General features: G+C 40.9%; 1 protein-coding gene across 1 annotated transcript; it reads left to right on the top strand.

Moving 5' to 3' along the window:
• Window positions 1-2,726: 2,726 nt before the first annotated feature.
• Window positions 2,727-13,866, top strand: LOC132107125 (ubiquitin-conjugating enzyme E2 J1-like). The gene is made up of 8 exons (XM_059513331.1): window positions 2,727-2,944; window positions 4,113-4,186; window positions 4,338-4,469; window positions 9,169-9,253; window positions 9,461-9,566; window positions 10,656-10,785; window positions 13,257-13,370; window positions 13,546-13,866. The coding sequence occupies exons 1-8, from the start codon at window positions 2,914-2,916 to the stop codon at window positions 13,816-13,818; spliced, it is 945 nt and encodes a 314-aa protein (XP_059369314.1). The 5' UTR covers window positions 2,727-2,913; the 3' UTR covers window positions 13,819-13,866.
• The last annotated feature ends 3 nt before the right edge of the window (window positions 13,867-13,869 follow it).

The raw sequence follows: 13,869 nt of genomic DNA, 5'->3' as shown, positions 1-13,869 counted from the left end.
TTCATGAGCGCTATGCGCTGCCGACTGTTATATGGGCAGTATTGCGTAAGACCCGCATTGCCACATTGGTCAGGCCTTGCCTCGGCTGTGTGATGTCATATTGCCGCATCTACGGATGCTGCTAGATATGGGACGGAGGGCTTTCCCCCTTTTCTGTCCCGGACTCTCTGTGAGTCCCTCAGGTGACTGTGCACTGTAAATCCTGGGCGTTGCTTCAGGTTTATTGGTGTGTGATCCCTGCGCGCACGGCGTTTTACATCGGGTTCTCGTAGCATCTTAGCTAAGACGCAGTACGAGAGAGCTCTCGTAAGAGAACGTACTCGGTTACTAAACGTAACCTCGGTTCTCTCTAGAAGAGCGAACGAGTACTGCGTTCTCTGCCGTGCGTACGATTCACTTTGGCTCGCTTCGGCGATGAAATAAATCAGGTGAGTCAGCCTTTTCGAGCTCCTTTTATAGGTTGAGCCACACCCGTTTCGGAGGGAAGTGGCAAGAAGGGCGCGAAGCGCCCTTATTGGTCTGATGTTGCATCAGCCTGCGCTCGATAGGCTGTGCAGTTGCCGCAGAACAAGCCAATGAGCGAACGAGCCGTCTCGCCTATGGCTGTGTACTGCTGCAAATGCGCTTTACAAAAATACAAAATTAAGGATAATTTTTTGCTTCAGTATTTCGTGAAAAGAGACTTTTCCCGTAGCGTCTTAGCTAAGACGCAGTACTCGTTCGCTCTTCTAGAGAGAACCGAGGTTACGTTTAGTAACCGAGTACGTTGTAGGAGGCCATCTATCAATGGTTTCATTAAACACAGTATTGAAATCTCCTCCCCAAATAACTTGGGCTGAAGGATAAAGGGAAATAAAATGCTGAATCCTAGATTCAATATTTGAAAAAAGGATTCCGTTGTTTACTTTGTTATTGGTGGCATAACAATTGACTACTACAAAATGTTCGTTATCCTTATTTAACACAAGCAATATCCATCTACCACAGTCATCTTCTTCATAGTTTAATATTTGCCCTGTAAATTTATCTTGTAAAATAGAGACCCACGCTGAGCGGTTGCTGCCAAATGACAACCAAATCTCTTTTCCCCACTGATTTTTCCAAAACACAGCATCTGAAGAACATGCGTGCGTTTCCTGAATTAAACAAAAATCTACACTTTTCCCTTTGCAATACAAAAATAAAGCTTTTCTCTTCAGAAGATCACGAATACCTCTGGCATTGATAGAAAATAAAGAAAGAGACATAAACGTTCAACGATTAATTGAGAACCACAAGAGTAAATAAACCTTAAACTTTAGACTTTTATATAATGGGATCCTCACAAATGTTCGGCAAAATTATTATTAGTATTTTACAGTTGCAAACATTAGGGAAAGTAAAAAATTAACGAGCACCCAGTTCCAAAAGCATACATTTCTTATTTTCTTTTTTTCCTTTCCCAAACAAAGATTAACATATCTTACAAAACACCGCCAATTGCAGACTGCAACAAGACGATCATAAGTCTATGTAGTACCGTTGCCTTCTTCAAGACAAATCTCTTTACCGTCGACGAAAGCCCTCGCTCCGCTGAAGTATGCATTTCTGCCTTCTTTCCTTGCTCTCTCCACAGTCGGCCAAAGACGATTCCGTGCTTCCATGTCAAAAGATGTCGAGTCCTCCTTGAATCGCAGCCCCTTGGTAGTCAGACACTCGTTGTTTTTTGAGTTTTTCCAGATTAAATCTCTGGCTGTACGGGAAACGAAATTCATGATCACCGATCTTGGTTTCACTCTTCTGCCATCATCCGAAGTTTTAAGCCTGCCAAGCCAATGTGCCACATCCAAACCATCTGCTACCACCCGTTTATCCCCGTCCGTTACCACTGCTTTGCAAACTTCCATGACTCTCATTTTCACGTTTTCATTAGTTTGTTCGGATAGCCCATACAAACGCAGGCACCATCTGCGGCTGTAACGTTCCTGATCATTAATTTTTGTGTTCATCTCCTTCACCTTTTTTTCCAGAAAAGCATTTGCATTTTTCAGCATTTCGTTATCTTTCTGCAGGACCATCACATCATCATGCACTGAGGTGAGAGATTTGCCCAAAGCTTCAATGTTGGAAGAATTCTCTTTAACCATTCTTTCTAGCTGGTCGGATCGTTCATTGATATTCTCAGAGAGAATTCGGATAATATTTTCCTGCACATCATTCAAAGAAAGTTCAGTTTGTTTGGCAGAGGAGTCAACGATATTTTTATGTCTTTTGGGAGGTTGATTTTTGCTTGGTGTGTTCGGACAAGACTGACAACTTCCTCCACTTTTCACTTTACATGCATACGAGTGAGTTTCGTTAAAACTTCTCTTCTCTTTTATAGTATCAACCTCCATCTCTGCGCCAAGATCCTCAGCCATTTTTCGTATTTGTGCAGTGAATCTGATGATTTCGTAATTCAGTAGTCTCGATGCAGCACTCCAACTTCAATATTTATTCAATCTTGGCAACTATTAACAATCTATCAATAGTAGCTAGCAACTTTACAGAATGTATACGAACATTTGTGAGAAATACCCAATTTGTTTCTCAGCTTAGAAAACCACTACTATCCACGGCGCCATCTTGGAGCTCATCATGTTAATACAGCTTGCCATATCTGGCCATATTTCGTTTTCAGCGAATGACGTCACAGGGTGCTGTTCGTGTGATGCACATCAATAAAGTTCTGCGATTCAAAGTGTCATTTTACTTCCTGTTTTCATTTTTTTTCTCATGTGACATCTGAGAAAATTAATCTCGAAAGTAGGAAAGAAAACTTCAGTGTCGCCACGTCAGGATTATAGCGCTAGATAAACACCTGGCTGTAATCCTAAAGACATCACTGAATAACCAGAGCAGAAGATATCAGCTCAGCGTGAGTTTTCTTCAGACATGGAGAGCAAATATAACTTGAAGAGTCCAGGTATGCCATCACATCTTTCCTGCATTATAAACAATAAATCAGTTACGCCTTTAATTTCATGTGTTATGTGCTTTATATGAGACACACTGGACTCTTTAAATGCTATGATCTCGATGATAGCCTCAGTCAGAGCTCATTCATGTGTCCATACTGTGCTGGAATGCGTCTAACTGTTTGCTATGGAGATCAAACAAAATCCTATGCCATTTAAACACAATGGTACGCGAATATTATAATAGTAAAACACCATGGTATTCATGGTACCATCACTGTGCTACCACAGTAACAGTGTTTGGGAAGAAAAAGCAAACGTTGAGACCGTAATTGTAAAAATAATAATAAATATCATTGAGCTCAAACTTTGGAATGCAATAACATTATTATAAACCCCATATGCCCAACAATATGCTAATATTTTTTTACATTATATTCTTGATTTTTACACATTTTCTAGTTAAAAAAAAAATAGTCATTAGGTCTCTGCAGTATGTGTTTCTATTTTGTTTGCTATTAGTTTTTTTAGACTAGTGCTTTTTGCTATTGTGCTAATTGTTATTAATTGTTGGGTTTTTTATTGATTACACCTATTTCTTTCGTTCTTTTTTTTTAGTGCATAGTTGTCTTGCAATAATTTTAGTTCGAGTCATTTGCGATAGGCTTTGTTTTGGTAATTATTTGGGCTTTTGCATGGGTTGAATCTCTAGTGGTTACTTATGATCCCAAGTCAAAAATGTCCACCCTTAAGTCTCTGATGTTTTGTGGGATTTGTGCCCTTTAGATTTGTCGTCTAAGTCTGATCACTTAGAAGAGCGAAAGCGCGTATGATTTGAGAAATCATTCATGTGTGCAGTGCAATCAGCATGAGTGATGCACAAAACTGAATGCATATATTTTCAGTCAAACTTACCTTTGCATACACTACAAATGAATAATTCAGTTTTGTCTTCACATAATTTCCCAAGAGGCTAATATACAAACCAATCTAGTAGAGCTCTACTATAAAACATTGACATTTTAAACTAAAATTCGCCAGCACTAAACTTCTGTTTTTAGTCCATTCAGAGCCCATGGAGTCAGTATATTGAATTTTTGTTAAGAGCACAGTTGAAGGACAGATGAGTGTGGCAGGATCAGCAGCAGTCTTTTGTCTGTTTTTACCGTTTCTTAGCTGTGAAGAGGCTGATGAAAGAGGCAGCAGAGCTCCGGGACCCAACAGAACATTATCACGCTCAGCCACTGGAGGTGAGACACTGCTAATATCATTTAATATTGTTATTATTGTCTTATTAATGTTTCATTTTTTGAAGTATATGATCAGAATGTGCTAGTTTTGATGTTGTTTTTATACTTCTCATGGAGTGAGTGTCTGATGTGAGTGTCCTTTGTTCATCAGGATAACCTGTTTGAGTGGCACTTCTCCGTTCGAGGACCTCCAGACTCTGATTTTGATGGTGGAGTGTATCACGGTCGGATTGTGCTGCCCCCTGAGTACCCCATGAAGCCCCCCAGCATCATTCTGCTCACTGTAAGACCACTTCTGTACTGCTTAAACCAGCTCAGCTCTTAATGCCTCCGCTGTGAGAATGAGACAGTATCTTGAGGAGTGTGTTTTTGTGCTGGTACACTGGTTAGTGACAGCTGACTCCTGAAGCTTTTCATGTACATCATGTCCTGCGCAGTGGTCAGTTCACAGCAGTGATAGAAACGTTTTTATTAAGTTGCGATATTTGCCTCTTTAACTGATTTCCAGGGGCATTTTGACAGTTTTCATGTTTCTGTCAATTTCTTACATTAAAGTTCAGTTAGAATAATAAGTCCCTTTAGGGTCATTACCAATCGAATCAGTTCAACACATTTTTTTGCACTGCAGGAGTGGCGCAGAAGCTGCATTATTTATGTTAATACATCTGAATGCTGCTTTAGATTCGGAGTAATCAGATTCATGTTTTAAAAATAATATTTTGAAAATTGAAATATGACATTTTGTTGTTGTTTTAAATTAAGTAATATTTAAATATGAAGCTAAAACCTCCTGTAGGTGTGGGCAGGTTAATGAGTGAGTCATTAAATCATTCATTCAGGAACGAATCAAGTGACTGAATCAATGATTCCTTAAAAGAAGATAAAAAAAAAATATCAATGCATTATGTGTAATGGTTCTGTTCTGGTTTTGTTTTAAACTACAATATTGTGTTCATAGCTTTTTTTCAGCTGCTTACACAAAATCTTTACTTGTTAGACAGTTTCTGAAAGCTGACATCAGAAGCACACACCAAATCTGCAAAATCATACGCTAATTCTCGGCCTTTGACTCCGTTTTCAATTTCAGAAAACACTTTGCAAAACACAACACAATTCTCTGTGTAACACACAAAAATCTAACAGGAATTAATATGATGGCAAAGGTGTTTACAAATGTTGCCTTTTGAGATGTGTTTGTGATATTTTGAATCGAGTGCATTTTGCATTTTGTGTGTGCAATTCTTGGATTTGTGTGTAAAGTTTTGAAAAAAATAGGCAAGGTTTTGAAAATATGTGAAAGCAGTTAAAAAAAGCTGCAAGATCACAAATCACGACTCACAATATTAATTTATTCTTTATTGAACTACTGGATAAAATCATTATTAAGTTTGCAATCATGCAGATATTTGCTTTTTTTCTTGTGATACTGCTTAACTGTATCGTATAGAAATATCAGACAATTTGATACAGGCCAGGAGTGTTTTTGACCCCACATATTACATTTTGGGGTCATTATACCACATCCCACATCATGCAGTGCTTTTGGGTGTTTTTTTTTTGGCAAAGTCAGTGATATGGTCAATAGTGCTTGCTTATGCATAATTAAAATGGATTATGATATTATCGTAGACATCACATATCGCACTCCCTTTCTCTAGAATATAATGGTCCTTCACACATCTTACTTGTAGGATGAAGTAAAAAAACAGACATCTGCTAAATTACAGTTTTCTTCTCAAACTGTAGCTCCTATGTGTACCTGTATAACTGCGTACCTCCATGGCAATGACAGTAAATAGTTGGCCAACAAAACCAGTATTACTGGTAACATTGGGGGTGGGCGAAACTTTAGACTCTTTCACTTTCCCTTTTACATTTGAGATGTTGGTATGACATTTAAAAGAAAAGACCTTTAGACCTGACTCCTGCTGCACTGTGAGTTCTGCAGCTTGTACTGTATAAAGCAGATGCTTTCAGTTTAGCGTTGTGTCCAACCGAACTAAACGGTTTTTAATTCTATAAAAAAGCAAACGAACGTGTGGCTGGTACTGTGGTGGGCAAGTAATGTTACATTTACCTTTAGTCATTTGCAGACGCTTTTATCCAAAGTAACTTTCAGTTGGCGTTTACATAAAGCGATACTTTTTAAAGAGGCAAACAGACACAGGAAGTGCTTGTAATACAGAGTTTCAGTTATTATAAAGGGAAGATTAAAGAGAAAGGTAAATAAATATTTTTAATTTAGGGTGAAGTCAAGTGTCGTATAAAGAGATTAGTTTTTCGCTATCACTTGAAAATTGTCAGAAAATGTTCTTTGTGTATGGCCAAATACTGGGTAATACACCAGGCTAATATTAGTAATACTAGTAAAATACAAATAAATAGATGGCACACCATTCTATTGCATCATTCTCTCGCATGGATTGTGACCAGTGTGGTTTTATTAAGTTGAGTTGTTTATAAGTTGGTTCTTTTAAACAAAGCTTAAATGAAACTTAAAGGAATAGTTATTCAAAAATACAACCCCAATTCCCCCCAATTCCCCAAGTTGGGGCATTCATTGTTCATTCTCTTTAAACTTTTATTTTATTGACAAAAGTACAAAGAAAAGATTCCCAATGTTTGTAAATATGAACACATTTTGATTTTGCTGCAACACGATCCAAAAAAGTTGGGACAGAGACATGTTTAACACTGTGTCACATCAACGGGCATTTTAATTACAATGTTTTGTTATTTAGGAAGTGAGGATACTAGTTGTTAAAGTTCTGCAAGCAAAATAATTGTCCAATCTTGATTTAATCAAGACTTCCGATGCCTGTGATTGTTGCTGTCTGATTCCCATTTTCAAGATCAGCAATACATTTTCAGTAGGACTGGAGACTAGGGCTAGTCTAGCTCATTCACTCTGTCTACGAAACCAATCCTCCGAGTCACATATTACCTTTGGACATATTTGTGAATGTGACATACGGCCAAGTATGGTGACCCATACTCAGAAATCGTGCTCTGCATTTAACCGGGCGCCCGGGAAGCAGTTGGGGGCTCAAGGGCATAGGAGTCAAACTCTCTAACCATTAGGCCACAACTTATCCATTGGGTGATTGTGACGAGTGGGGCGGGCCGAGAGCAGTCTGCCGCTGTGGACGCTTGAGGCGGTGGGCTGGAGTGAGTTACAGGGACGGACGAACTCGCTGCCGTCCGTGAGGGAGCAGAGGAGTCAGCGCCCTTCGCCAGGGGGCCGGAGCCTACTGCCATCCACCTGAATGGGGAGGAGCAGGGAACGGGGGACTCCTGCCGGCTGCCCGAAAGCAGAGGAGCCATCGCCGTCCACCGGGCGGTGGAGGAGTGTCGTGCCGTCTACCGAGAGCCATCCAGTGCCACCACCGGGCACCGTGGAAGACTTCACCCAGCTGGTGGAGGGCCAAGCAGCAGCGTGTCTGGGAACCGGAACAATTATTTCTATTTTTTTTCTCCTCTCTCCCCTCTCTCGTCTTTTCGCTCCTCATCCTTCCATCTCCTTTTCTCTTGCCTCGTCTGTCTGTCCTTACCCTCAGGTTCCCGCAGCCACCGTGAGTGGTCCCCCTGGAGGTTGGAGGGGGGCAGTAGAGCGCAGTCTCGGGAGTACCCCCCGGCCTGCGAGGGGCGATGGGGGTATGTTACGAGCGGGGCGGGCCCGATAGCCATGGGAACGGAGTGAGGCCGGTGGAATGATTGGAAATGAGCGACACCTGCTCCACTCACCGGTCTGGAGTCCCACGGAGGAGATTGGAAGGATACAAAAGAGGAGCGACGACAGTGAAGGACGAGAGAGGACCAGGCCTGGGTTTTATTTTGTGTGCGACAGTCGTCCGCGAGGGGCTGTCACGCTGTTTTGTGTTTATTTTGGTTATTAAAGTTTGATTTAAAGGTCTGCTGGTTCCCGCCTTCTCCTTCCCGTGACTGTGAAGTTTTTAACCCGTTACAGTGATATTTCAGTCACCCATGCCGTTTGATCTGGTGCATTCTCATACCATGACAGACATTTCCTTTTGTTTCTGTCGCTAATGAAAGTCTAGATGGCCCCTTTGGTCTTTGAAAACATTTTTCTTGGAAACAAGTTTAAATGTGGACTCATCTGAGCCCAGCACACATTTCCAATGTCTTCTTGACTACCTGAGATGAGCTCTGGCCCAGAGAACCCGGCAGCATCGCTACATAGAATTGAGTATTGCTTTCTCCTAGAGTAACAGATATTCAAGTTGCATTTCTTGATGCAGCAGCAGACTGTGGTAAATGACAGTGGTTTTCTGAAGTACTCCTGAGCCCTTGTGGCTATATTTAACACTGCATCATGACAGTTTCTTATGCAATGCCATCTGATGGCTCAAAGGGCAAGAACCTTCAACTGAGGCTTCCTGCCTTGCTCTACATGTACTGGGATTTCTCTGGATTCCTTGAATCTTTTCGCAATATCATGTATAGTACTTGGTGAAAGAGCAAAATTCTTTGCAATTTTTCATTTTTTTTTTTTAAAGAATTAACAAATCACAGATTCTTGATTTTATTGCATTTTACAAAATCATTTTACAAAAAGTCTGGAATTGGGGTTGTAGCACACCCCCCCCCCCACCCCACTATGATAATCAGTGGCTTCCGTCAACTGTTGGATAACCAATGTTCCTCAGAATCTCAAACATATCAAACACACTAAAAGTCAAAAACAGAACTTTTCAATCCAGCTTCATTTGAAATCATGAAAGCTAAACTGTCCTTTTGCAATTCTGTCTGCACTGTAAACCTGACTTGATTTTTCGACAGTATGTAGTTTTGCACATCCTTCTATTAGGTGGCATATTTGTGAAGGGGTTCTGAGTGATGGTTTTAATGCCATGGCTTATAAGTGTCCTTCTAGTCATCTGCTGACTTCCTCTTCTCCTAATAATTTTCTGTTGTCCTTTTGTTTCTCCTTGAAATAATACAATACTTTCTCTCATCCCCAGCCCAATGGACGGTTTGAAGTTGGGAAGAAGATCTGTCTGAGCATTTCTGGTCACCATCCAGAAACATGGCAGCCATCATGGAGTAGTGGGTATCTCCATGCAGTTGAATTAATATAGTCTTCTTTTCCTGAATGCTAAATGTAAACATGCTCTCAACATGAAATGAAACCACTTGTTGCTGTGTGACACACCTACTGTAGTTTTACAGTGCATCCAGTGTTGATTCTGTAGCTTCCTCTGTTATTCAGCATTAAGCTGTATGTTTCTCTCTTTTTTTTATTGTGTGTGTCAGTTCGGACAGCCTTGATAGCGATCATTGGATTCATGCCAACTAAAGGTGAAGGAGCGATAGGATCTCTGGATTACACTCCTGAGGAGAGAAGAGCTCTCGCTAAAAAGTAAGATGTTCATCCTGTGTCTCATAGCTATTTATTGCAATCTGTTGTTGTATAGGTGCATAGAAATAAGTGATGTAAATATCAAATTCACTCATATAGTGTAAAACGTAGATTACATTGACTGTTTTACTGAAGGTTTTCACTATTTTAGTGACATTGAACATTTTTATTTAATAATTTGTAATTTATTTAACAATAGCTCTTCAGTTTAAGTTCCTTGCACATCCGGAACTCTCCTGTGAAAATTTTGCACGTAAAACAATTTATATGACCTCACGTTGTGTCAATCACATTTACACATTGCCTCCGAAAACTTTCCTTCGTCATACAAACATTTGGACCAGGATTGATTTTCAGCGGTTTTGCATCGGTAGCAAGCATTTTTATAGGGAAGGATGACAAATACGAATTGCCCTAGAGACTTAAAAGCCATTATCAAATCCAGCTGAAGCCACATTTTAGCATGTGTGGACATGCTGTGTCCTTTCAAAAAGACCCAAGGAGATGGGCGACAGATTGTTGTTCTGATGGCTGTATCTGCAATCAACACATGCTGATTAAACATCCACGCCCATCACACATACACTCAAGACAACAGATCACTCCGACTCATGTCTATGCATCACTGCCATCAAACCTGGATCCTTATCAAGGCCATCCAGAAGTACAATCAACTTCTTGTAGTTCCTGATTCACACAGCTGTTTGTTAAACATCAGATATGTTCTGGCTGTGATTGGACTGTAACTCACACCATTTTCACTTTCAGTTTTTAAGTTGTTCCTGCTTAGGACGTAATGTGATAATTGACCAGTCCATTGCAGGAAGATGTACATGTGGTGGCTCTATGTGTGTTGAGCAGACATACAGTGAACAATTAAGGTTGAATGCTGTATTGATCAATCAGCATCCAGGAGTACAGTTCATATTTTTAATATCCTTATTTCTCATTAGCATAATTGAATGGGTGTGAAACTCCCTACTATGTGGAGGTCATTAGTTTGTGAAGGGTTGTGATGAGGTTTCTTTCGTTTCTAGTGATGTTTGTTTAAGTTTTTCTTCTGTGTGTGTGTGTGTGTGTGTTTGGCAGGTCTCTGGATTTCTGCTGTGATTCATGTGGCAGCTGTATGCGGTCCGCTCTGCTGGCGCTCTCTCCTGACAGTGACCTCCGACCTGTTGACCCTCAGGCACATAGACTGGCACGGCAGATCAACTTCAAGGTCAGGCTCTTTTATGATCAAAACATCAAAAAATATTATATGTTTTTTAGAGATCAAGACATCACTGGTGAGTAGGGTTAAAAAAAAAAAGTATCACCGCATACTTCCTTTGTTGATTGATTAAATTAACCCTTGTGTCTAAATTTAAAATATCATAAAATTATACATAATTTTTTTCCCCCTTACATTTCTTTCCAGTGTCAATGATTAGAAACAACATACATTTTTTTGTAGCATTATTTTTTTCATGCAAAATAAAAATACATACAGTCGTGGCCAAAAGTTTTGAGAATTACATAAATATTAGTTTTCAAAAGTTTGCTGCTAAACTGCTTTTAGATCTTTGTTTCAGTTGTTTCTGTGATGTACTGAAATATAATTACAAGCACTTCATACGTTTCAAAGGCTTTTATCGACAATTACATGACATTTATGCAAAGAGTCAGTATTTGCAGTGTTGGCCCTTCTTTTTCAGGACCTCTGCAATTCGACTGGGCATGCTCTCAATCAACTTCTGGGCCAAATCCTGACTGATAGCAACCCATTCTTTCATAATCACTTCTTGGAGTTTGTCAGAATTAGTGGGTTTTTGTTTGTCCACCCGCCTCTTGAGGATTGACCACAAGTTCTCAATGTGATTAAGATCTGGGGAGTTTCCAGGCCATGGACCCAAAATTTCAACATTCTGGTCCCCGAGCCACTTAGTTATCACTTTTGCCTTATGGCACGGTGCTCCATTGTGCTGGAAAATGCATTGTTCTTCACCAAACTGTTGTTGGATTGTTGGAAGAAGTTGCTGTTGGAGGGTGTTTTGGTACCATTCTTTATTCATGGCTGTGTTTTTGGGCAGAATTGTGAGGGAGCCCACTCCCTTGGATGAGAAGCAACCCCACACATGAATGGTGTCAGGATGCTTTACTGTTGGCATGACACAGGACTGATGGTAGCGCTCACCTTTTCTTCTCCGGACAAGCCTTTTTCCAGATGCCCCAAACAATCGGAAAGGGGCTTCATCGGAGAATATGACTTTGCCCCAGTCCTCAGCAGTCCATTCACTATACGTTCTGCAGAAGATCAATCTGTCCCTGATGTTTTTTTTTGGAGAGAAGTGGCTTCTTTGCTGCCCTTCTTGACACCAGGTCATCTTCCAAAAGTCTTCGCCTCACTGTGCATGCAGATGCACTCACACCTGCCTGCTGCCATTCCTGAGCAAGCTCTGCACTGGTGGCACTCCGATCCCGCAGCTGAATCCTCTTTAGGAGACGATCCTGGCGCTTGCTGGACTTTCTTGGACGCCCTGAAGCCTTCTTTACAAGAATTGAACCTCTTTCCTTGAAGTTCTTGATGATCCTATAAATTGTTGATTTAGGTGCAATCTTAGTAGCCACAATATCCTTGCCAGTGAAGCCATTTTTATGCAACGCAATGATGGCTGCACGCGTTTCTTTGCAGGTCACCATGGTTAACAATGGAAGAACAATGATTTCAAGCATCACCCTCCTTTTAACATGTCAAGTCTGCCATTCTAACCCAATCAGCCTGACATAATGATCTCCAGCCTTGTGCTCGTCAACATTCTCACCTGAGTTAACAAGATGATTACTGAAATGATCTCAGCAGGTCCTTTAATGACAGCAATGAAATGCAGTGGAAAGGTTTTTTTGGGATTAAGTTAATTTCCATGGCAAAGAAGGACTATGCAATTCATCTGATCACTCTTCATAACATTCTGGAGTATATGCAAATTGCTATTATAAAAACTTAAGCAGCAACTTTTCCAATTTCCAATATTTATGTAATTCTCAAAACTTTGGCCACGACTGTACATACATTTCTCAGAACACACATACAAACCACACACAGATATTCATACCAATGCACCCACACAATTATGATTGTTATTTAAATTCACTTTAAATTCACCAAAGAAAACAGAAAAAAGTGAGCATAGGCATATTATGAAAGCATATCAACTAGGAATGCATATGCTAAAATGGAACTGGGGTTATATTCTGTAGTTTTAATGGTTTTCAATGGTGGACATTTTTCATTTCTGCGCTTAAGGTCCTGGGTGTAACTGCTTTTTAGTGTCTAGTATAAAGGTGAAATATTACAATTTCAATAAAAAAAAGTTTTGCAAAATATAATATCCTCCGATCTTTCAAAGTGCCGCTGAAGTAGAGATGTCCTGCTCAATGCAGGAGAAAAATAGGTTTCGATGAGGGCCGTCCTTAGTGGGGTGCAACTGGTGCGGTATGTTTAAATTCAATCTACAGATGCAAACAGATAAAGTGCAGTGAAATAAACATCTACATCTCAAAACTGACCACTGCAGGATGTTATTCCCTGTAATGTTATTGCCTCAAGCTAGTATAGGTACGTTAAGACTTTTTGCATTGTGACAGTTTTAATCCTAAGCACATTTACCGCCTAATTCTCATGACTGTATTGTGAAAAATCTCGTCCGTCAGGCTGAATCCAGCTCCTCTGCAGACAGTGGCAGTTCAGTGGCAGCGGCTTCGAGTAACAGCGAGAGCTCAGCTACAGAAGAGAGAGACGCAGAAGACACAGCATCCTCTGAGCAGGTGCGACAAACACCCCTGCACTCTCACAGTGTTAGCCTGCATCATTTCCTGTTCCCTCTGCTGTCGGGGAGGATTGGGAAACACTACGCTGATGAAACGCTAGTTTTTCAGTGGCTCCAGAGCTGTAGTGTGAAAATGTGATGTAATCAGCTTCAGTGTCTTTTTTCTGGTCTAGACTGAATCATCATCATCATCATCAGCTGTTGCTCCTCAGACATCAAGCGAGGGTCTGTCTGTTCCAGCGGCTCCGAGTCCACGTCAGCGGCGCTCGCAGAACCAGAGCCAGTCCCCGAGATCCCCGGCGTCCCCCGCTGATCAGCTCCCCCCGCAGGACCCCGGTCACACGGGCTCGGCCGTCCTCATCGTCCTCCTCACACTCGCTCTAGCTGCGCTCATTTTCCGCAGGATCTATTTGGCTCATGAGTATAAGTTTGATTATGAACTATGAACTCTTCCTACTTCTGCCCTCGTCCAGGTCCAGCTCATCCTCGGTCTCATG

Source organism: Carassius carassius, chromosome 27 (genome assembly GCF_963082965.1).
Source record: "Carassius carassius chromosome 27, fCarCar2.1, whole genome shotgun sequence".
NCBI lineage: Eukaryota > Metazoa > Chordata > Actinopteri > Cypriniformes > Cyprinidae > Carassius > Carassius carassius.
This window is presented reverse-complemented; position numbering and strand designations above follow the sequence as displayed.

Excerpts from the sequence above, each read along its gene's own strand:
- LOC132107125 (XM_059513331.1), top strand. The coding sequence starts at position 2,914 with ATGGAGAGCAAATATAACTTGAAGAGTCCAG. Across the intron at positions 4,470-9,168 it reads CCAGCATCATTCTGCTCACT|CCCAATGGACGGTTTGAAGT; the intron begins GTAAGACCACTT and ends TCTCATCCCCAG. Across the intron at positions 10,786-13,256 it reads CACGGCAGATCAACTTCAAG|GCTGAATCCAGCTCCTCTGC; the intron begins GTCAGGCTCTTT and ends CTCGTCCGTCAG.